At 42.8% G+C, this 22,413-nt stretch overlaps 3 protein-coding genes across 15 annotated transcripts in view; 2 read left to right on the plus strand and 1 right to left on the minus strand.

Annotated features, from left to right (window-relative positions):
- Positions 1-10,340, plus strand: part of larp7 (La ribonucleoprotein 7, transcriptional regulator) — a 53,257-nt gene extending 42,917 nt beyond the window's left edge. For all 9 annotated transcript variants that reach the window (XM_048236541.1, XM_048236540.1, XM_048236547.1 and 6 more), the window contains 5 exons: positions 4,232-4,386; positions 5,017-5,123; positions 5,386-5,545; positions 9,108-9,199; positions 9,721-10,340. In XM_048236541.1, the coding sequence (XP_048092498.1) occupies positions 4,232-4,386; positions 5,017-5,123; positions 5,386-5,545; positions 9,108-9,199; positions 9,721-9,798 (592 nt within the window). In that variant the 3' untranslated portion in view covers positions 9,799-10,340. The remainder of the gene's footprint in view (positions 1-4,231; positions 4,387-5,016; positions 5,124-5,385; positions 5,546-9,107; positions 9,200-9,720) is intronic.
- Positions 10,331-14,783, minus strand: LOC125289603 (stabilizer of axonemal microtubules 1-like). 2 transcript variants are annotated; one of them, XM_048236548.1, is made up of 4 exons: positions 14,516-14,783; positions 13,293-13,475; positions 12,662-12,861; positions 10,331-11,587 (listed from the first exon to the last, which is right to left on the minus strand). In XM_048236548.1, exons 1-4 carry the CDS (start codon positions 14,551-14,553, stop codon positions 10,653-10,655), a joined length of 1,356 nt encoding a protein of 451 aa, XP_048092505.1. In that variant the 5' UTR covers positions 14,554-14,783; the 3' UTR covers positions 10,331-10,652. The 2 variants fall into 2 exon arrangements, with proteins under 2 accessions (XP_048092505.1, XP_048092506.1); XM_048236549.1 differs by lacking the exon at positions 14,516-14,783 and adding an exon at positions 13,846-14,483.
- A 2,394-nt stretch (positions 14,784-17,177) lies between these two features.
- Positions 17,178-22,360, plus strand: plin2 (perilipin 2). Of its 4 annotated transcripts, XM_048236201.1 has the most exons (9): positions 17,178-17,286; positions 17,400-17,447; positions 17,556-17,751; positions 18,185-18,267; positions 18,460-18,712; positions 19,630-19,814; positions 20,435-20,548; positions 20,980-21,270; positions 22,191-22,360. In XM_048236201.1, exons 2-9 carry the CDS (start codon positions 17,421-17,423, stop codon positions 22,260-22,262), a joined length of 1,221 nt encoding a protein of 406 aa, XP_048092158.1. In that variant the 5' UTR covers positions 17,178-17,286; positions 17,400-17,420; the 3' UTR covers positions 22,263-22,360. The 4 variants fall into 4 exon arrangements, with proteins under 4 accessions (XP_048092158.1, XP_048092155.1, XP_048092157.1 ...); XM_048236198.1 differs by lacking the exon at positions 22,191-22,360 and having other exon boundaries at positions 20,980-21,794; XM_048236200.1 differs by lacking the exon at positions 22,191-22,360 and having other exon boundaries at positions 19,630-19,751; positions 20,980-21,794.
- Positions 22,361-22,413: the final 53 nt, after the last annotated feature.

Here is a 22,413-nt window from a genome sequence, read left to right on the forward strand (position 1 = left end):
CATTGCCAAGTGAACCTAAACGTCTCATTAGGTACTCATGATAAGGGAGAAATATGTACAAGGTTTTTACAGACAGAAGTTACATTTTGTTTGATCAGTCATACTGTCTTTAATATTGAAGGATATAAAAAAAACCACACATACAATGTAAGCCTCGGCTCTGTAAACCGAGGTGTAAATCCACTTCCTTTCTATGCTCTGCCCATCCTCCACACAGTCAGTAGCCGACTGTTGTGCCATAGACGTGCAAATGGAGTCCCATTCCCGTCATCACTGCCCAGGCGTGATCGCGCCCAGACGGGGCCATCTCACGGCTATTAGCTTTTATCCTCTTATTCAGGCAAGTATTTTACATGGGCCCTTGAGCCAACGAGTTCTTAATGGTGCTTGAAGTGACTCAAGTCTTGTGAAGGTGAGATCAGATGTCTAGGGGAGGTCAGATAAGGGCATTCAGTGACAAAAAAGGATAACTAGTCACTGAGGATATACCAGAGACTGCATTGCGAGCAATTGTCCGATAAAATGAGTGCTCATGAAGGGCACTTATTTGAATGTGCAGTGGCCTAACCCTTGTATGAACATAGTGAAATAATATTTTGGACTATTAGACTTTAGAGTGTTTCATTCACCGCAGGGAAGGAATGAAACAAAACTCAAATCATTTTAAGAAACATCTTAAGACATACCTTTTTAGCCTTGCCTTCTCTTAAATCCCTGACCGTTTTGGAATTTTAGGTCTTGATGTGTCTTCTGTATGCATATGCATGTGTGTATACATCTCTTCATATTTTATGACTTTTGCACCTTGATTTTTATTTATATTTTTACACATATTTTATTGCTTTTATCATTCTTTTTGTTTTATCTTATTTCTAAGTGCTGTTGTTAAGCACCTTGTATTGCTGTTTGCACAAAAGGCGCTTTATTGTTTTTTTGGGGGGGGGGCTTTTATGCCTTTTTAATGATAGGACAGTGGAGAGTGACAGGAAGTGAATGGGAGAGAGAGTCGGGGTTGGGATCCGGAAAGGACCACGGGGCGGGAATCGAACCCGGGTCGCCGGTGTACGCTGCAGGTGCCCCAGCCAGTTGAGCCACAGCTGGGGCTGAAAGGCGCTTTATAAATAACACTGAATTGAATTGAAAAATAACTCCTGAACGGTTTGCAACTGTATTTGACAGAGGACTGATGTAGGTTGCTAGTGACAAAAATATTAGCTTTCAGTGTGGAACTATGTCTTTGTAAATGACGTTCAATTAAAAGGTGTTTAATTCATCCTGGTGTTCTGTCGAACCAAGGTACTTGTCGAGTTGTGCTACCGCGCAACTGCAGTGGGAAATAAAACTCACAATCCACTGTTAAAACGTAATGTAATTTGTGCTACCCGACATACACAGACACTGACATATTCAGGTTTGTTTATTTCACATTTTGAAATATGTGTACCATAGTGCTGTTATGTACCACCTGGAATCACTCTATCTTGGGGTAGTGCTGGCTGGTAGGAGCATTTTAGCTTGCAGAACAGCACCAAATTAATCAAAAATGCTGTTGATTTGCACTACGGTAGCACATCTCGACAAAGTAGCATAACTCTACAGAACACCGTCACACGCACAAAATGATGCCAGGTCTAGTTAGCCTAGTCTGCTTTGCAATGAAGACACTACGGTCACTGCTTTGAGATGACCTAGCAATCTCGGAATTATATTTAAACCATGATAAAGTAACTGGTTTACATGTGAACACCCAGGAGCTAATGTTATTAGTTGAGCTGAAATTCAAAGTAAATATGATGCTTTGTTAACCATGATTTTCATAGAACACATCTTCACACTGCCTTAGTGTATTGCTGAATTAACTTCTAAAACACCATGTTATCTTCCTCCTTTTACTTTCTGGAAAAGTGTCTCATATTCATATACAACATTTAAACTAATTTCAATGTATTCGTTCCTGATGTGTTGGTCTACAGTCGGCAATCCTATTTCACATTTGGTCACTTAACCGTCAAAAAAAAAAAAAAAAAAGAGTACATTTTATAATATCTGGTGCAGGGAGCAGAAGAGGTTGTGTGTAAAGTGAAGAAAAGGAAAACTATCTCTTTTGGTTAAAACCATTTGAAAATAATTTTGGACTTGACATTTAAATAAACTGATATATAAATATACAAGTGAAACTTTTTCATTCAACATATGATCAAAGAATTCCACAGCACCCATGGACTAGGGTCACTGCACCTACTTTGAGAAACACTGGTCTACACACACACGGTCATCAACACAGGCATGCTCAAATCCTGTAAAGGGCGCCCTCTTGTGGAATTTCATGGAATTGAAGTGAATTTTCCATAATGGTGGCCGATGCAGAAGTCTAGAGTGACTACTTTCCATCCAATGACCCTCCAGATAAACAGATGTATTATTTAAGTGCTATGAATGGTGGGTTTGACTCTCTGGTATTTAAGTTAATTCCTCCTTTATATTCTTTGGTCTTTGTGTCTTAATTATAATATACTTTAATTATATAATAGTTTTATTTCACTTTGCCTTTATTATTCCTTTGGATGCTCCTTCTGTATGAAATGTGTTATACAGATGAACATGCCCTGCCTTGTTGACCTGGGTAGTTTTGTTGATTAGTTTGGCACTCTGGTGCAGTGTGTGTGGTGAGGAGTTTCCTTTGTGCTTTTGTTTAGTTCTGTTTGATTATCTGCTAGCTTGTTAGCAAAATGTAATACAGTACAGGCCAAAGATTTGGACACACCTTCTCATTCAATGCGTTTCCTTTATTTTCATGACTTTACATTGTAGATTCATCAAAACTATTAATAAAACATGTGGAATTATGTACTTAACAAAAAAGTGTGAAATAACTGAAAACATGTCTTATATTCTAGCTTCTTCAAAGTTGCTATATTTTTTTATTTAATACCATATTCAGCAAGCCATAATTTGACAAATATTTATCTGTGGGCCTAATAACGTTGCCTTCATTCATAGTTTTGATGCCTTCAGTGAGAATCTACCATGTAAATAGTCATGAAAATAAAGAGAACGCATTGAAATGAGAAGGTGTGTCCAAACTTTCGGCCTGTACTGTATATGTATGCTCTGCAGACTGTCTAGAAAAGAGCCCATTGACGCCTGTTTCCAAAACGCCTGACGCCTGCTTTACTCAGGGTTCCCACGGGTCATGGAATTTCTGCAATATCATGGGATTTTTAAAAAAGTATATTCCAGATATGGAAAGTCAGGGAATTTTATCATATTTGGGGCAGTCATGGAATATCAGGGAATTTTGTTGTAGCAGTTTAAAATATACCGGTACTTTCCAAAATACATTAATACAAATCTACAATATTTCTACGCAGAATTGTCTGCCTAGTTATTGGCTTACTGCTTGCATGAGTGATTGTGGTTAGCCCAACTTTGTTTAATCAATGCCCATTTATTCATCTTCCGCTCTAAAAAAAAGTAAAAAATTCTCGCGGCCGCTCGAAATCTTTAGGTAGTATATTGTACCGTTCATTATAGGTCATAGAAATTCCTTTTTTTTTTTTTTTGTCAGGGAAAAGTCATGGAATTTTACATTTGACTTAAGAGTGGGAACCCTGTTGACTGCTTCCACAGGCATGACGAGAAATGAAATTATACTTTAACTAAATCTGTGCATTAAAGTCTTACCAAATCACTTGCAGTAGTGCATCAAACATATCGTTCTTGTAAACAAAGGTTTTAAATTAAGCTGTTTACTTAATTCCGAAGTAAATACACATGCCTGTGACATTTTTTGGCTACTCTGAATAGTGGGAAATGGAGTGTCTATGGAGAAAACTGAGCTTCGATGAAAGCCGTTGGACCCAGAAAAAGATTTATTAGCATATTATTACATCATCACTTAATAACCGAGTTCTGCTCATCTACCTCATGTATATTTACAATCAATTACAATATTGTTATTAATATATTACCATTGCACTGGCCTGCCTTGCACTATATTTATATTTAAATCTGAAATCTCAGACTGATATTGCACTATTCCTTCTCTCTCTTCAATTGGTATTGTGTATTCTTATATGTTATGGTGTACCTTGCCTGTGCCTGTTGAGGTATCCACGACCATGGCAACCTTGACGGGGACAACAAGGAGGCGGATTCTGATTCCGATTCTGATTCTGATCTCCCCACCCCCACCCCTTTCTGTTTCTCTCGGTTTCTCTCTGTGTGTTAGGAGGGAGTGGCTGGAGCTGAAGGAGCAGTACCTGAAGCTTCAGAAGAGTAGCATGGCCGCCCTCAAGAAGTCCATGAATGACATCAAACCCAGAACAGAGGCTGCCATGGAATGTGACGCCTCGGCCGGCGCCGCCCCGCACGACCAGAACAACGGTACCGTGCGGCCCTCACAACTCACATCTGACATCACGCCTTTTCTGTTGGGACTCCACTGCAACCTGCTGGGGGTTTGGACACGGCCGCGAAGTTAATCTCTGATCTCTTATCTGGCCTGGCCTCTTAACCTACTCCGAAAAGACCTTTTTCACGGCAGCCATTTTGACATCAAATAGTAGGGTAAGCACTGGTGTTGGTAAATATGTTAATGAAGTCTCTGTTAAGTGTAGCAGAATCACATTCAGAACCTTGATTAATGTGGTCAGTAGCACCTGGGCCTGCCATATATATCATGTCAAAAATGGCTGCTGTGAAGAAGGTCAGTTACTCCCTAGATGATCTGTCATGGCTTATCATTGACCGCAGATAGAGTCGAGTTCAAGAGCACTGATGTGTTTTCAAAGGAAGGGGAAAGAGTCACCTGATGCGCACGCTCATATTTTATTGTTTTTTTTTTCTGATTGAATCATTCAATGATTGTTTGTTTTTTTTTTTATTGAAAACTCATTGAAACACATTTTCTTGTTTGCTGTTTGTTTCTTTAGGCGCACAATCATATTAGATTTATTTATTTATTGATTGATTGATTGATTCCTGTTTGCTGTTTTGTTTGTTTGTTTGGGGCAGGTGACGAGGGGAGTAAGAAGGAGACTCCTAAAGGCCCTCAGTTTGAGAGCGGGCTGATTGTCAAGATCACACACTCACAGCCTCTGCCCGGGAAGAAGTGTGTGAAGGTACTGCAATATTGTGTGTGTGTGTGTGTGTGTGTGTGTGAGAGAGAGTCTCTGCCTGGGAAGAAGTGTGTGATGGTACTGCACGACCTGTGCTCAGTCTAGAGATTGGTTGGTGGGTTGTTTTGATGCTGATTTCATAGTTGTAGTTTTACAGTTCATCGTGTACTCTGAAATATCCGTACTCTAATCTTGATCCTTTGTGATCATGGCGCCCTGTCTGAGATCTCTAAATGTGTGTGTGTTTGTGATGGTGTGTGATCAGGACGCCCTGTCTGAGATCTCGGCGGTGGTGTACGTGGACATCCTGGAGGGGGACGCGGAGGGGCACGTGCGCTTTAAGACGGCCGAGGACGCGCACGCCGTCATGGCAGCACAAGCACAGCTCCACAAGAAACACCACTGGAGACTGGAGATCCTATCAGGTCAGTAACATATATCCTCTCAGGTCACATATAAACAGTCTTATACACACACACACACACACACACACACACACACATACATATAAACACACATCCTCTCAGGTCAGTCTTACACACACACACATACATATAAACACACATCCTCTCAGGTCAGTCTTACACACACACACACACACATAGAGGCACACAGACACACACACACACACACACACACACATACATATAAACACACATCCTCTCAGATCAGTCTTACTTTTAATAAATTATTGCCACCCCATGCTAAAGTTGACTAAAATCTGGTAAAAAAAAATAATCTGTTGGTGATTTATTGTATTCTCACAATGAGGACAAATAGGACAAATCCAACCTTGAAGGGAAGCAAATTTGTTTTGAGAAAAAGGAAAATATCATGAAGAAATACATATTTTTAACAAAAACACGTTGCTCACAATTATTGGCACCCCTTTTTATAATACTTTCTTAAGCCTCCCTTTTCCAATAAAATAGCTTGTAATATTCACCTATGACACCCCATAGAGTTGAAGAATACAAAGCAAGAGATTTAAGACTGTTGGTCTTTACAAAATCTCCCCAGATCGTCCAGATTCCTAGGTCCACACTTGTGCATTCTCCTCTTTGACTCCTCACTGTTTTTCTATGAAGTTTAAATCAGGGGACTGAGATGGCAATGGCCAAAGCTTGATTTTGTGTTCAGTAAACCATATTTGTTTTGATCTGGACGTTTGTTGAGGTTCATTGACCTGATGAATGATCCAATCATGACCAATGTTTAGTATCTTGGCAGAGATTGACAGATTTCCTTTAAAAATGTTCAGGTTTTTCATGTTGTTCGTGATACCATGCACCTTTATTAGATTCCCAAGGCCTTTGGGAATAACAACAGCCCCACAATAGCACAGCCTCTTCTCACCATAATTCTCATTAGGTTTGGGGTTCTTTTCAGTATAGTCATTCTTCTATGTACACCAAACAGACCTAAAGTGTTCCTAGCCAAAGAGCGTAATTTTCATGTCATCTGACAATAGACCACACTTCCAGACAAAGTCACTGTACCATTCAGTAGCTCCTGCCGTTTACACGGGTAATTAGCAGTGAGGTCACTTTTAAAGATTGTTTGGGGGACTTGGTGACCCCAAGATGACACCTTTGTCTGTAACTCTCCAATAGTGATCCTTATGGAATTTTTTTGCCTATCTTACCATGCTCCATACTGTACGTGGGGGCGAGATAACCATGGGTCTTTGTCCAAGCCTGTTTGTTACATTTCCAGTTGATTAGAACCTTTTAATAATTGTTTTAACTGTAAATATAGGCATTTTCAACAACGTACCTAGTTTTTATAGACATTCACTGACTTACAAATGTCAACACACTTTCTTTTTATTTAAATTTAGTGTATTCTCTTGTCTTTCTGATGTTGAAACATGACAAGAGGATTTAGCCTCTGTGTCTCTTTATTTTCATACCTTAGTGAAAAACAAAGTAGTGAACTACCTCTGAAAGTTCACAGACACTCTGATTAAAGGAACCGTATGTAGGATTTTGGCCAAAACTGGTACTACAATCACTTTCAAAATACTGTAGAGCGGTGTACACCGCAGATGTGGTAACTAGAGCAGAGCTGGCAACCCAGATGCCGAAACACTACTGACTTTGTGATTACTAGATAGGTGGAGGGTGGCTTAATCAGGCTAAAACACAAATATGTAAACATCAACATCAGTTGAGGGCTGCAACTTCACTTTTTTAAATGACTATATCCTGGCCGGACTACTGTTGTGAGTGATATAAGTATTTGGAATTAGCATGATTTCCTAATGTCTAGTGACAAATCGGGGCCATTTTATGATTAATTGAATTACATTTCTTACATACGGTTCCTTTAACTTAACAAAGTTGAAATTAGATAAGGAAATGCTTCTGTTTGGTTTTGTATGCAAGATTTTCTAGGGGTGCCAATAATTGTGAGCAACGTGTTTCCGTTAAAAATATTTATTTCTTAATGAGATTTTCTTTTTTCTCAGAATATTTTTTTTTCCCTTCAAGGGTGGATTTTTCCTTGTTGTTTTCATTGTGAGAGTACAATGAATCATCAAAAGATTATTTTGTATGCCTGTTTTTAGTCAACATTGCCAAAGGTGGCAATAATTCTGGAGGGTTACTGTACATATAAACACATATTAACACATATAAACATACACACACATTCATACACACACACATTTAAAGACACACACATACAAACACACATACAAATACACACATAGACACACATGCATACAAACACACACACACACACACAAATACACGCACACATACACACACACAAATACACACATGCATACAAACACGCACACACATATATGCACACACTGGTGAGAGTCCTCACATGCACTCACTCACACAACCCCCATATGAACACACTCTTAACACAGCACGCTCCACTGAGTCCCTCATTACTTCAGAACCTGGCTGCCTCCCAAGGAGTTATTGGGTCACCTTTCTTAGAAGGCTCGGTCTTCACCCCGCAATACCTTTCATTCTTTATTCTGAGCCAATATCACACACACACACACACACACACACAAAGTTAGCACAGCACCTCTCTCTGTCAGTTATATAACGTAGTGTTTCTTTCTTTTAAAATAGCTTATACTGGTTATTTTTTACTATTTAAAGTAACACATCAGTAAGAATAATGATAAAAAAGTAACACAGCAGTAAGAATAAATATTAAGTATATTTATTATATTATATCAACAATTATGTTAACAAATCCGTCAGTGTCCAGAGTATAGTTAAAATGTGCAGCTTATATGTGTCAGGGTGAGGAGGTTGAAACAAGAGAAACTCAAGTCGCATTTTACAAACTTGAGCAGAGATGCAAAACCAAGTGTACCCAAGCTTTGGCCACACTCAAGGTCAAGGTTTGACCATGGTCAAGGGCACTTCCTGGATGAGATTTCCTCTTATGAGCAAATCAAAATAAACAGGAGTCTTGTTGTCTCTCAGTTTCGTGCCCAAGCTCTCCACATAGTTAATGCATTTATTAAAGGTGTTCTAAGCGATGCTGCACGTTTTTTAGGCTTAGACATTTTATGTCACTTACTGCAAACATCACCTAACCAACCGCTAGCTGTCTGTGTCCTGAATAGACTGTAAAAAAAACGCGATCTCTGTGGACAGCCCAGGCTCCAAAAACGGCAACAAAAACAACCTGTGCAAACCTAGCCCATAAAAACATAACAAACTGTTCCAGCAAATCACAGACAAGATGCGCGTTGAGGAGAGTTTCAATTGCACGGGAGCAGCACGGGAGGGAGGGGGAGGAAGTAGCGAGCTAGCTCTGTTTTGTTTGAAAGTCAACAGAAGTGACGTTACCCAGCATCGCTTAGAGCACCTTTAAATACACCTCAAGAATATCAGTGAAGAGCACAAAAAATGGTCTTCTATATAATCCGTCTTTATTGTAGCTGTGGTTGATTATGGCGCTGGTCCTCCATTTCCACTTCCTGTCCTGTCCTGTCGTCCTTCCTGTCAGGTGACCACGAGCAGAGATACTGGCAGAAGATCCTCGTTGACCGTCAGGCGAAGCTCAACCGGCCGCGGGACAAGAAACGAGGCACAGAAAAGGTGAGTTGGTGTTGGCTGTGTCGTGGTTCTCTGAGTTGGCTTTAGACGCTTCAGGCACCGCCACTGACGTACTCCACACAAATGAACAAAGAAGGCCCTTAAGCTGGCTTACCAACACGTTATTGGGTCACTTTTCTTAGAAGGCTCCGTTTTCACCCCACAAGACCTTTCATTCTTAGTCTGAGCCATTATCACACACACACACACACACTTTCAGTCTTTATTCTGATCCATTTACACATCACATTGCTTTATATAACAGTGAAACCAGGGCTCATTTCCTGTTCGTGGAAAATGTGATCCGCGGACAACACACACACCACACACACACACACATCTCATTTACAAGATTCCTTAGTTATGTGTATTACAGTCCAGGAAGAGATTGCTCAGCATTCTGTTTCCTGCATCGTGCTTTAAAGGTTGCTCGCTACGCTACGCTACGCTGCGCTGCATTAGCATGTGCCTGGTTGGTTTTGGTCAGCATTAAAACATGGTCTCCCTCTCTCCGGTCTTCCTAGCTCATCGCCAAGGCCGAGAAGATCATCGTGGCAAGAGCCAAAGAAGCTAGCAAGCACATCCGCTTCATGGAGAACTGATGGCTGGCACACACACACACACACACACACACACACACACACACACACACACTACATAAACACACACACACACGCATAAACACAAACACACACATAAAAACTACTGTAAGACACACACACGACACGCACGCACACATGGTGGTGCCTACTCATGTATAGTGGTTGGTCCTGAACTGATAGCATCGTTAATTTGGCACAGGTTGTCAGTCTACTGAATGTTGCATTTGGCTTCAAGTGAAAGTGACCCTGACTGGTAGCCAGGGCTTTCTTTATCATTCATAGACCTTGTGGAAGTGTTGTCAATCGTAGGAATTTTAAAGGATGCTGAATACCGTGTTAAAAGTTATTTGACTATTTTTTTATGCCCAATTTAGGTATTTTTTTAATTATAAAATGCCTCTGTAAATTGTAAATAGGAATTTTGCTTAAAAGCCATCCTCAAACCTTCTTTGTTATGCAAAGTCCAGCATCTCCAGGTTGTGTGGTGTTATTTGTTTGTTTGTTTGTTTGTTTTTTAAATAAACTTCAAAACTTCCAAAGTAGCTCATTGCTTCATTGGGATTGATTGTCTGTTGCATTTAAAGGCAGGTCATGGGGATGATATGGCGTAATAATGTATCCATTCCTAGGTGCTGGTTGTGCTTTCTGTCATCGTAATGCATATAAATCCAGTGTTACTCCACAAACAGTCAAATATTCATTTTATTTTTTTTTTTTTTTTTTTTCAAAAAATGTTTGGTGCACATGGTGAATAGAGACTTGCGATCCGTATAGAAATCTCTGATTATAAAAATAAGAATGCCTTTGGTGTGGTCAGGTGTGTGTGTGTGGTCTTCACGAAGAGCGTAGGGCTTTTAGTGTTGTCCCCTGCCTCGGCCGTCAACTACCACACTCTTCCTCTCCATGCTGTGGCCGCGAGGCGATTGGCCGCTGCTCACCGCAGCAACGTCCTTCGCTCCGCCACCCTCCGCTAGCGAGATGGTCCGGTACAGCCTGTGGCCTCTGTGCGTCATGCGCGTGTCCTGGAAGCCTGGCGGGTGGGCGTAGCTGGCTGGGCACACGGGCACCTCAGGGTGGACACTGGTACCCTCTGCTGGCCGGGCAACGCTGACGCGGGGCTTTGGGCCGGGCTCGGGGGGTCGGAAGCAGACGGGCTTGGGCGCCGTCTTGGGGGTGTACTGGGAGCGGTAGGTGGTGGTGGTGGGCTTTCCCAGAGCTTGCCGCTCAGCCAGCCGGCCTCGGAGCTCCTCCTGCTGGGCGTCCTTCTCCTTCTCGTCCACCCATGCCTGGATGACCGGGCGACCGGGCCGCGTTGGCGGCGGAGGGCAATTGTGGCGGACGTAGTCCGTGCGGGTGGTGCTGTCGAAGGTCATGTGACCAGCTGGGGGTTCGTACTCGTCGGCATGGTGCTGCGGTTGCCTAGCGCCCAGCGGCCACGCCTGGTACTTCTCGCGGAACTCTGTGTTCCAGCGTACGGTTGGCGGGATTTGGTCCTTCAGCCGCTGGGAGGAGGATGCCCTCAAGGGCGCGCTGGAGGGCCTCTTTAGCGCCTCCACTGGATGGGGAATGTACTGCAGACGGTAGTTGGTGACGCCGTTGAAGGGCACACGCACTTGCGGCTCAAAAGAGGACGCTGGCGGCTTGCAGGGCTGGCGTGCTACGATGCCAACGACGGGGCGGAAGTTGTCCTTGAAGGTGGAGGTGCCACAGAACTTGCCCGCGTTGAGAGTCAGGTTGTCTGTTACACGGTATGGCTGCCTCCTCTGAGGAGGCCATGTACGGAACTCATCTGCCAGAATAAACAACAATCAAATGTTCTGTAATTCAAAATGAATGCATTCTCAAGGGGATATGGTTATGGGATTTGGCAGACGCTTTCGTCCAAAGCAACATACAAATAACAACAATAGCCTACAATAGTTAAAGTTAACAGTAAACAATTAAAAAAGTCGGTAAGACTACAGAGTATAGCAATAATAAACAACAATGACAATTCAATCAAAATAAACAAATACTATAATATACAAACCATAACACATAAGAAACGCTTAATAAACTAAGTGCATGTTGAACAGATATGCCTTTAGACCCCTCTTGAAAGACCCAAAACTATCACAGGAACGGAGAGCACTGGGCAACTCATTCCACCAACATGGAACCACTGAGGAAAAGAGTCTTGAATTTGACTTAGTGTTTATGGCTGGTCGACGCTCATCAGAAGACCGCAGTGGGCGGTTGGGGATGTATATCTTGTTCAGTGAGTTAAAATAGCAGGGAGCAGATCCAGTCAGTGTCCTATAGGCCAAAGTGAGGGATTTCAATTTAATTCTGGCCACTATAGGGAGCCAGTGGAGAGTAAATGGAAGAGAATTTGTCCTCTTTGGCTCATTGAAGACCAGCATGCTGCAGCATTTTGAATTGTTTGCAACGATCTTACTACACAAGCAGGTAGGCCAGCTAACAGTGAATTACAATAGTCCAGCTTGGAGATCCATGGCCAGTACAAGTAGTTGTGTGGAATCTTGTGTCAGAAAAGGTCTGAGCTTCCTAATGTTGTGAAGGATAAACCGACACAATTTTGCATTTGAGGCTACATGTTCAGAGAAGAGTGTTTACAAAATGCATACATGTGTGCAATCTGTGCTCCACTCTAAACGGGCAAAGCCCTCCCATTTCTAGCTAGAAGGAAGGAGGCAGTAATCACAAATGTTCAGTCTCATCTTTGGGATAAGAGTGCAACACTGTTAATGTGGACAGGCAGGTGTGCTTTGGTATATCCCGAAAGCTAAAACCCCACACTGGTGGCTAAGGGTAGAAAACAAGCCACCGTCCAACATCAGTCTCACTGACTGCCGTGCCTTACCCTTGTAAGTGGACAGGGTGTCCATCTTTGCCATTGAGGGATGGTAGTCGTCGACCTTGCTGACCCTGTGGCACTGCACGGTGTGTCGGTGGAAGTCCTCGGTGTAGGTGGTGGTCATCTTCATGGACCCCTCAGGGGGGACGTACGCACACTGGACTCTCGGCTCTCTGGGAATCACGGGGTGAGGCACGTAATCTAACCTGAAAGGTGCAGGTAATGTGAGTCCACTCTGTACCCGTGTCAACTGTTTGTGTGTGTATGTGTGGTCATGAATGTAGTAGTGACAGGCCTATGGTCATTTGAATTGTGTTGATAATCGAGTACAGTATTGCACTGGTTTGAAACAGCTACTCTGAATGTTAACTTGCAATCATCCTGCAAACAATGAATGTTGTCCCTGTTACAGTTGATGTTTGGTTTCAGGAGGTACCCCAGTTATTGTATTTTCATAATTTTCATGCAATGTGGTGAGGAAAATTACTAGGTGCTTATTGTAATGTATTATGCTTAGTTATAAGCATTGTGTGTCAGACAAGTACAGACTCAAACTATACTAATTCTTGGTAAAAAAAAAAAAAAAAAAAAAAAAAAAAAACATATCAAATGCGCGGTTGAAGTGTCCATCTCTTACCTGAAGGTGGTCATACTGGACATTTTGCCCTCTGGCGGATGGTACTCATCGTGGAGGCGTATAGCCGGCCGTACCTCCGCGTTGATGTGCGCTATAAACTTCTCCTTGTACTCAGAGATGGGGTCAGCTGGGTGCGCCTCACAGGCCACCGGGCCCGGTTCCACTGGACAGCAGCGGTGCTTCCTGTGGGGAGAGAGAAGTCATGTGTTTTCGGTTGAGAGATGTACGAACTCCAGCGGCGCATCATGAAAGCGAAATGGTTCCCAGCTCACTCTGAATCACCTCATAGATAGTTAGGCTACATGATAAGCACCCCCTGTGAGTGAGAAAATAACAGAGGCGTACAGTACATATCCAAGTCCTGCAGCATCACTCACTCCCTTCCATAACACACGCTCTCGCCCACACACACTTTCTCTGTGCAACGACGTGCACTATAATAAACTACCTGTGTTTCTTTAGAGAGATGCTCGACCGTCATTTGAAGCTTGAATAAAGTAAGACACCAAAACAAGTTGTTCGCTCCCATCGCCAGCGCGCTTAGGCTACTTACCTTCCTTTACAGTTCTATCATTCTGATGCGCTGCTTGCGCCGGGTATCCTATCCGTCAGAAGCAGCGTGTCCTGTGCTTAGGCATTATTTTCCCTTCGTACGGTTTAAATAATTGACCAGAAGAGCACGAATGGCAAGAGTGAAGAACAAGGGGCGCGCGCAGGAGCTGGGATGGTGTCTAAAAATAAGCGCCCGTGCAGTGGATTATTCACTCTCTGCGTAGAGAGGGCCAGAAGAGCGAGCGCAAGCCTCCGCTCCGGGTATGATGGGCAAACGGCTGCAACGGTTTTGATCCATCAAGGATTAAGTAGGGTAAATAAATAAATAAACCAGAGCAAGTATAAATAGAAATAGAAAGAATAACGTCAGCTGTTATAGGTCACTGCCTATCAAGCGAGAGGGAGGCGGCGCAGTTGCGCGTGCATCTCCTGAAGACTTCTCCCTAGAGTATTCTCGGTAACGAACTTACACCAAGCCTTGCACAAATGAGTGAAATTATTACCAGCTGCGACATGTGCAAAGATAATACCGTGTGATGCACTGGGAGATGATCCTATGAGATAAGCTGTCCACAGTATGTACGGAACAGTCAGAGGAAGTCACGCTGTGTCCATCTGCCTGTTCCACACAGGCTATCGGGACAGCCGTGAGAACCGGTTAACACACTCACCCACAGTTGCAAATCTGACAGAGACACTGCATCGTCATGATCCCAGGTGATATTTATCTCGCGTTCAACACTACTCGGCTACATCTCAGTGCGGGCAAGAGCGAAGCAAGGCTGTCCAACGGCAATAAAAAAAAACTTATTATAGCCTGGCATCCAGTGTCTTAAATCCTGGAACGGGATTACTTTTATCTTTTAATTAAGCTCTGAGACAGCTTACTGATTACTACGATAAACAAGTCAGCCCAGCCTTGCCCCTGGAATTGTTTTGATGAACCTATACGAGAAGTAACCTAGGCCTAGAGACTGTTTCAACATTCTAAACGTGTTACATAATAATCAGTTGTTTCCCTTGGTCATTGTGTGTCACAGTGTGTTTCATTCCAACGTTCTATTCACAACATGATGTTTTTGATTCTCAGAAGCTGCATCCGAATCATCAGTATGCACAAACGTAGGCTCACTGGGTAGGCCCACTTTTTTTTATCCCTGTGATCTATGGATTACTTCACCACATGTTTTTGTTTTGTCCACAAGGTGTCAGTAACGTATCATTAGCAGCAGGTGTCTGCATACTAAAAGGAAGTCCAGTTGCAATAGCTGCAGGGCCATTTGAGGACACTGAACCGCTGAAGCTTTCCAACGCCATCTGTCATCCACTCAAAAATATGTAGCCTACTTGTCCTCTCTGTACATCTTTCACGGAGCAAAATATATGTAACACAATGTAACACTTCACAAAATACCAAATACCACAAAAACAATGTAGGCAGCCTATTGCCTTTGTCCTTGTTAAAATAAGGCAGAGGAAACTGCCTCAATCAGAGGGAAGTGAAGTGAACTTAACTTGGTGAAGATCTATGGAAAACAAGTGTTTGACCTTGACCACTGGCAACATTTTGGAACAGTTTCTGTTTTCACATTCTTTTGTGTGTTTCTGACATGAAGGTTACAAACCCAGAGGCCATGTATTCTGAGTGATTATGTGGCCTGATTGAATGGATGAGACAGGACACAAATAAATTATTTTCCGGCAGGTCTTTTATTCCCCGACTGCTTCAGGTGGGAGCAGTTTTAACTGTATGGATTTAGGTAAGGTAGATCAAAATAAAAAGAAAGCTCTAATTTCCTGTGTAGATTAACAAACAGTAAAAACTTATATTATCAAACATGTTCTATTGGCAATAGGCAACAGTAGTGGCTCTGGGTGACTGGAGAAAAAGAATAAAAGAAACATAGAAACAACAAGAAATAAATAACAGCATAGCACATTTACCAAGCCACCACTATCCTCACATTTAACTCTCAGCAGTAGCTGCCTCTAACAATGTACATTCAATGTAACCCATTGTAATGCATTCAAAAAGGAAAACATGTTACTCTGCATTTAACTCATCTCACACTGACCCATTACACATTTTTATCTGTGTTTGTTGTTCCCGCGGTTCGTCTCTTAGAGCTACAATGTGAAATTCCTCTGCCCTCTGTTCACCCGGTTACACATGGTCTCTGGTGTCATTCAGGACCTCACAGGGCTTTAATACAGAACACGGAACAGATTTACGTGAGCCTAGAACCTGCATTTTTGTCACGCTTCACAGTTCCAATGATGTAGTGGACACTTTGTTTGTTTGTTTGATTGATTAATTGAATTGGTTTTGAATTTACTTCACATTTAAAACGCCCAGCATCTGTGTGAGATGACATTGCATGCCAATAAGCACTACTGAAGTATCACTTTATCAAACTGTGGATAGGGATCTTACAATATACTGTCAGTAGTGGATTGAAGGACCCAGATTGGACCTGGTCTAACCTTGGCAGGTCACAACTGACCCTGGACCAGAACTGGGATGCAAATTAGCACCAGGCACCATGCAGCCAAATGCTGGTAAAATATGAAAGTGGCTAAGTAATCATTTAATATTGAGTGGATGGTGAATTTGACTACAAATCAGCCAGTGGTTGATAGATGTACACATTTACTCAGATGTACAGAGTAACCCGTAAATCAGAATCGGGATCCCCTGGTCATAGTCCAGCGCTACGTGTTGTACTGCACCGGAATTCATTTTAATATGACGCAATCAATGCATGATATCACAGTTTATGGTAGCCTACATTTTACAGTGCAAGCACTGTCCGAAAGGGAACAAGACAGGATTTCATTGAATGAGGTGTTGATGAACTTTAGCACAGATTGCTTTGACATCTTCTGTGGTCATTCACAAGGCAATGAGTCATGATTACCCCATGGCCTAGTGACTTATGTATCTCAGGGAGACATACCAGACACCAGAGATATATTTTTACTAAATTACCCCCCCTCCCCCAAAAAACAAAGATATGTATAATGGTGATGGACCTGCTGTATATTAGTATACATACTTGTCTTGGACTGATTATGACTAGACACCAATGTATTCAGGAGAAGCCACATACAAAAAGTGGCTAAACTTCATTAAACTAGATACACAATAATCTTCTTGGCTGTGCTAATGGCAGATTATGTATCCCTTGTAGTTGTCCCATTGCCAGGTTTATGTTGAAAGAATAAAGGAATGTGGAAATACCCGGTGATGTACAAATAACCTTTGCCCTAATAATTCGATGGGCGTTGACGTAATTTACGCCCTGTCTCGCGAGATGCAAATAGTATAAAACCTGACAGGGGAGAAGGGAAGTTTTACTCACAACAACTCTCACAGTTTTAACTTCATACGCAGACCACAGCTCAATCATCTCAGTGTTACTTCCGCGGCTGTTGATATTCCGTAAGTGAGTTTTTGTTTGTGTATATGTTTGTAACGTAGCGATATTGTGCATGGCCATACTAACATCTGGATGTGTGGTTCAACAAAGTTAAAAATGTGGCTTTCACTTTTAGGAACAACTTTGACAGATAGACATGGCGTCAATGGTTCTTAATGACCAGGTAGGCTACGTTGTTTTTCTTGATCTGTAGCCTATATCCTTCTCAGAATGTATACATTTGTTGTTCTCTTCCTCTTCATGAAGGCTAACCTTAACCTCGTGTTTTCAGAATGTGGTGTCTAGGGTGGCAAGTCTTCCCCTGGTTAGCTCTGCTTATGACATCATGTCAAAAGTATACCTGCAAACCAAGGACCAGCACCCGTACATCAAGAGCGTGTGTGAAGTCGCGGAGCTGGGCGTGAAAACCGTGTCATCCGTGGCTATCATTAGCGCTCTGCCAATCATCGACAAATTGGAACCACAGCGTAAGTAACTAGATGTTGTGTGTGATGTCTGTATGCTACTGAGACCTTGAATTTCCCCTTGGATCAATAAAGTATCTATCTAATCAATAAAGTATCTATATCTATCTATCTATCTATCAATCTATGGACAACTAGGCTACAGTTACTCCTGATGAGGTGTATTGAAAGTAGAGTAATATTAGAGAAGTTAGAGAGAATTCAGATTTTCTAATAATAACAAAAAAAACCTGTCAATTGTTCAACATGCAGTCAACTGGTAGACTATTGCCAATGTAAACCGCCTGTGATAAGACTGTTTCTGTTTGCTGATGCTGGCTTCATGCAGATTGAATAGTAGATGTAGATGAGGGGGAAAAAAAAAAATTATATATATATATATAACTTGGTGTTGTCATAATGTCCTCTAAAAGTGTGTTTTAATCAACCCCCACAGTTACTATTGCAAATGTCCTTGCCTGCAAAGGACTGGACAAGATTGAGAAGAGTCTGCCAATCCTGCATCAGCCATCTGAACAGGTATGTTGCTGGTCATCATGCTCGAGCCATGACTCTGCTCTCCACTACCCCACACTCTGTTGGCAAGCCGTCAGTGGAATTAGCCTGCTGAAACTCCCCAGTGCCAGCCAATACAATTGCACCAACAATTCTTGGTAACACTCACAGCACACATTTCTCCCCCACACACACACACACACTCTGCCCTCTCAGGTTGTGGCCTCCGCAAAAGACACTGTCAACGGGGCGAAGGATGTGGTTTCTGAGAGGGTCAATGGTGCCAAGGAGACTGTGACCAGCGCAGTGACCGGGATGGTGGGCCGCACACGCGGGGCTGTCCAGGGCGGCGTATCCATGGTGAAGGAGAGCCGCGTAGTGCAGCTGGTGAGCTGCGGCGTGGACTCTGCCCTGAGCACCTCAGAGAGCCTGGTGGAACAGTACCTGCCCCACACCAACCAGGAGATGAGTGTGTGTGTGTGTGTGTGTGTGTGTGTGTGTGTGTGTGTGTTTCTGAGGGAGGGAGAGGAACACAAACATAACTATAAGCTAACTTGAAATCTCTGATTTACCCGTTGTCTCAGATTTTATATACTGCTGTTCATATCTACCCAAGTGCAGTGCAGTGCTGGACAGCAGGCTCTAATTGGTTAATTTAGATGGTTTCATTTCAGTTTCAGCACTTGCAGGAGTTGTCCAGTAAAATTGTCTTTGTTTGCATGACGGGGCCTACACAGCTTTAAGAAGGTTTTGGGAGAAGCTGATTAATCATTATAATCTGATCAATCTGGGCAGAATGCAGAACATTTAGGATTTTTCTGTGGATCCAGGTGAATAGAGAAATGCCTGCGACAATGTGGACTCCTAATAACTGTCATGGTCTGGCAGTGAGGGATCACTTAATTTTGGGAATTTTCTGATTCCATCTCAATGGTGCTTTTGTTCTTGGTCATGCCTTACTGCCCCTAGACATGTGTTCCAGTGGTTTTAAAATTGGTGCTGGAATAATCACTTTATGTAATCCAATGAGATTTAATATTGGACCAGAATAAAGGCCCCAAAGGGGATACAGGGTAAAAAGATTTCTAAGAAAGAAAATGACCCAATGGCCCATCATAAATCGGCTTACTGCATCTCCTTTGTTTGATTTCTGTTGAGTGTTTGGCATCGGCACCCGTTCCTCTCAAGAATACTTCCCTTTTCTCGGCACTCTTTAACTAATCGCCAGTGTTTACATAAACTGTAAATACACTAGAGATGTTTAACCAGAGGCGTGTGTGTGTGTGTGTGTGTGTGTGTGTGTTTGCCTTTGCCTTGTTTAACCCCAGCTTTAAAGGATCTTGATAGTGGCTTGATTATATACTTCATCCTGTCCTCTTTTCTCAGAAAAATCTATCAAAGCCGTGGAGAGTTTTGAGAATGGCCTGGAGCCCAGGAGTTACTACACGCGCCTGGGCAGTCTGTCCACCAAGGTGGGCCAGCGCACCTACCAGAGGACCATGGCCAAGGTGCGTGAGGCTCGGCAGCACAGCCAAGAATCCATTGCCCAGCTTCACCTCACCATGGATGTGGTGGGTCTCTACGCTTCACTTCTCTTTGCTTCTTGGGGCAGCCGTGGCCTCCTGGTTAGCGCTTCGGACTTGCAACCGGAGGGTTGCCGGTTCGAACCCCGACCAGTAGGAACGGCTGAAGTGCCCTTGAGCAAGGCACCCAACCCCTCACTGCTTCACATCACTGTGTGCTGACTGTGTTTCACTAATTCACGGATTGGGATAAATGCAGAGACCAAATTTCCCTCGCGGGATCAAAAGAGTATATATACTTATACAGTCTCTTCTGTGCTCTTCTCTGCCATTGGGCTCGTTAACCACTTTAATCAATGGGCCCTAATTTAAATGGTTATTAACATTTTGATTTGACTCTTCAATGTTTAAGGATGGGGTCTTGCCCATGGTGCTAAATTAGCCTAGTTATAAAATTCGATTTAGATTGACTTAAGACTTTACACTATCACACAAAAAAGGGCCCTTTGTGGTAGGATTTATAGTTATGCATGTGAGCTGGCCATAACTAATATTATTTGTTATTGATATTTTGTCTATACTGCTGTTCTTGGGCTACAAAATGGTTTTCTCTGAAATTTAGAGTATATAAACGAGGTGCCATTCTGATGTGTGATATTGTTTCTCAGATTGAATATGCCAGAAAGAACCTTGACAATGCCAACCAGAAGATGCATGTGAGACTGACGGCCATAATGGATTGGCGGGTGAGCGGCCAGACGTCTGAAGAGTGTGATGCCGTGGTATGTTATCTGCAGCAGAATAACAGGGCCGTTTGTTTAGGAAAACTTTACCATGTGGTACCGTCTCTGAAGTGGTACCTTGGTGTTCCATGCGAACTGAATAAGGAAGGGATTCTGGGCTGGTGCTACACCATTAGAAAGTAATTATTGTTGCATTAAAACTTATGGTAATATAATGGTGATGGAAGATGTCATGATGAAGCACAACAAAGAATGTCAAGCTCTATACTCACAATTAAAAAGGAAAAAAGAAACTGTCAAATAATTGCACTTTTCTAGAATATCTTTTTGGGAATACACTTTCAGTTTTTGGGATGTTGTAATAGTATCTTTGTGTATTCTACAATGTGTTGGTATGATGGTGCTTGTAGAGTGCCTCATCCTGCGTAGTAATGGCTTTGTGTCCCGTGTCTCTCTCTCCTCCCTTGCAGAGTATCGAGTCCCGCACTCTGGCGTTGGCCCGCGGCCTCTCCCAGCAGCTGCAGACCACCTGCCAGGGCCTGGTGTCCAGCGTTCAGGGTCTCCCCCAGAACATCCAGGACCAGGCCCTCATCCTGTCGCACCTCGCCTCTGAGCTTTATGGCAGCTTCAGCAAGGCGGCGGCCATCGGGGACCTGTCGGACAGCGTGCTGTCCTCCAGCCGGACGCAGCTGCACCGCGTCCGTGTGATTCTGGACGACACCATGGACTACCTGGTGAACAACACGCCCCTCAACTGGCTGGTAGGTCCCTTTTACTCGCACATGGAGCCCCCTGCTGGTGGCAGAGGAGGTTGCAGTGGTGCTGCTGCTCACTCGCACGATGCCTCCGCCAACAACACTCACAAACAGCCCGAGCTGAACCATGCAGCCGTCCCCTCCCAGACTTCCACGGAGGAAAGAGTCTGCGACACGAAGGCGAAGAAACATATGGACTCTACGCACTAACTGTTGTTAATCTCAGTGTTGATTAACCCTGTTAACAACTCATGTGGTTGAAAAGAGAAGCCTGTTTTGTGTGTGTGGAGATGAACTACAGTATGTTATATTTACTACGGCAACATTAACTTACCCGTTTTCACATCGTGCATGTGACGTGTTCGGTTCATACTGAAAATGCTTCCTATAATGAAGCCTGCAGAAATTCCACCTAACCTGACAAGTTCACCTACAACATGTAACTTTCCATGTAAAGCCTTATTATCCAGACTGTACTGATGCCCAGCTGTTGTCCTTGTGCCAAGTTAATAATAAACCTATTAATATTACTAGTCTTGTGTGTGTCTTGAATTCTGCATTAATATAACGTTAATCATAATATGATTAATTGGGAATCAATGAAAGATGTGTGGAGAACTGGTTAACAAAGACTGTGATGGGCCATTTTGTCCTCCTTTATATATTTATTTATTTATTTATTTTTCAAAAAAAGACTTTCTTAAAAAAAATAGTTATGCTGGTGAAATTTTTTTGAGTTTAAATTCCAACAATCAAAATGACCACCACAGATGCAGACTGCATGGTGCTTGATTAATACACCTGTGGAAAGGGCCCTGATGAAACCAATGAATTATTACAATTGCAAATACTCTTGGGTGGTGAACTGTTGGAACGTTCAGTCAGGTAAAGGCAGATGTTGTGGTTTTCTGTTCCGTCAACACCAGGTTCCTGACTTGACGTTTTCGGATCTCTCTTCGGAACCCGACATGTCATCTGTGGAAGAAACTGCACCCTGATCTGTGTCCCTCCTCAAGGAGCATATAGGAAATCAAGATCCTCATCAAAATCAAATGTAGCCTACACTAATTTGATTAAAACTATTGGATTAGTCTTCCATTGCCTTCCCTCCTGTTGTTTAAAGAAGACATATTGGTTTATTGATTTCCT

Source organism: Alosa alosa, chromosome 24 (genome assembly GCF_017589495.1).
Source record: "Alosa alosa isolate M-15738 ecotype Scorff River chromosome 24, AALO_Geno_1.1, whole genome shotgun sequence".
NCBI lineage: Eukaryota > Metazoa > Chordata > Actinopteri > Clupeiformes > Clupeidae > Alosa > Alosa alosa.

What these genes read in the sequence shown, in the direction of transcription:
- LOC125289603 (XM_048236548.1), bottom strand. Translation starts at nt 14,553, where the DNA reads ATGACGATGCAGTGTCTCTGTCAGATTTGCAACTGTGG. An exon ending in TGTCAGATTTGCAACTGTGG is followed by an intron (nt 13,476 to 14,515) that starts GTGAGTGTGTTA and finishes CTCTCCCCACAG; the next exon opens with GAAGCACCGCTGCTGTCCAG. An exon ending in TCCAGTATGACCACCTTCAG is followed by an intron (nt 12,862 to 13,292) that starts GTAAGAGATGGA and finishes TGCACCTTTCAG; the next exon opens with GTTAGATTACGTGCCTCACC.
- plin2 (XM_048236198.1), top strand. Translation starts at nt 17,421, where the DNA reads ATGGCGTCAATGGTTCTTAATGACCAG. An exon ending in TGCATCAGCCATCTGAACAG is followed by an intron (nt 18,268 to 18,459) that starts GTATGTTGCTGG and finishes CTGCCCTCTCAG; the next exon opens with GTTGTGGCCTCCGCAAAAGA. An exon ending in TTCACCTCACCATGGATGTG is followed by an intron (nt 19,815 to 20,434) that starts GTGGGTCTCTAC and finishes ATTGTTTCTCAG; the next exon opens with ATTGAATATGCCAGAAAGAA.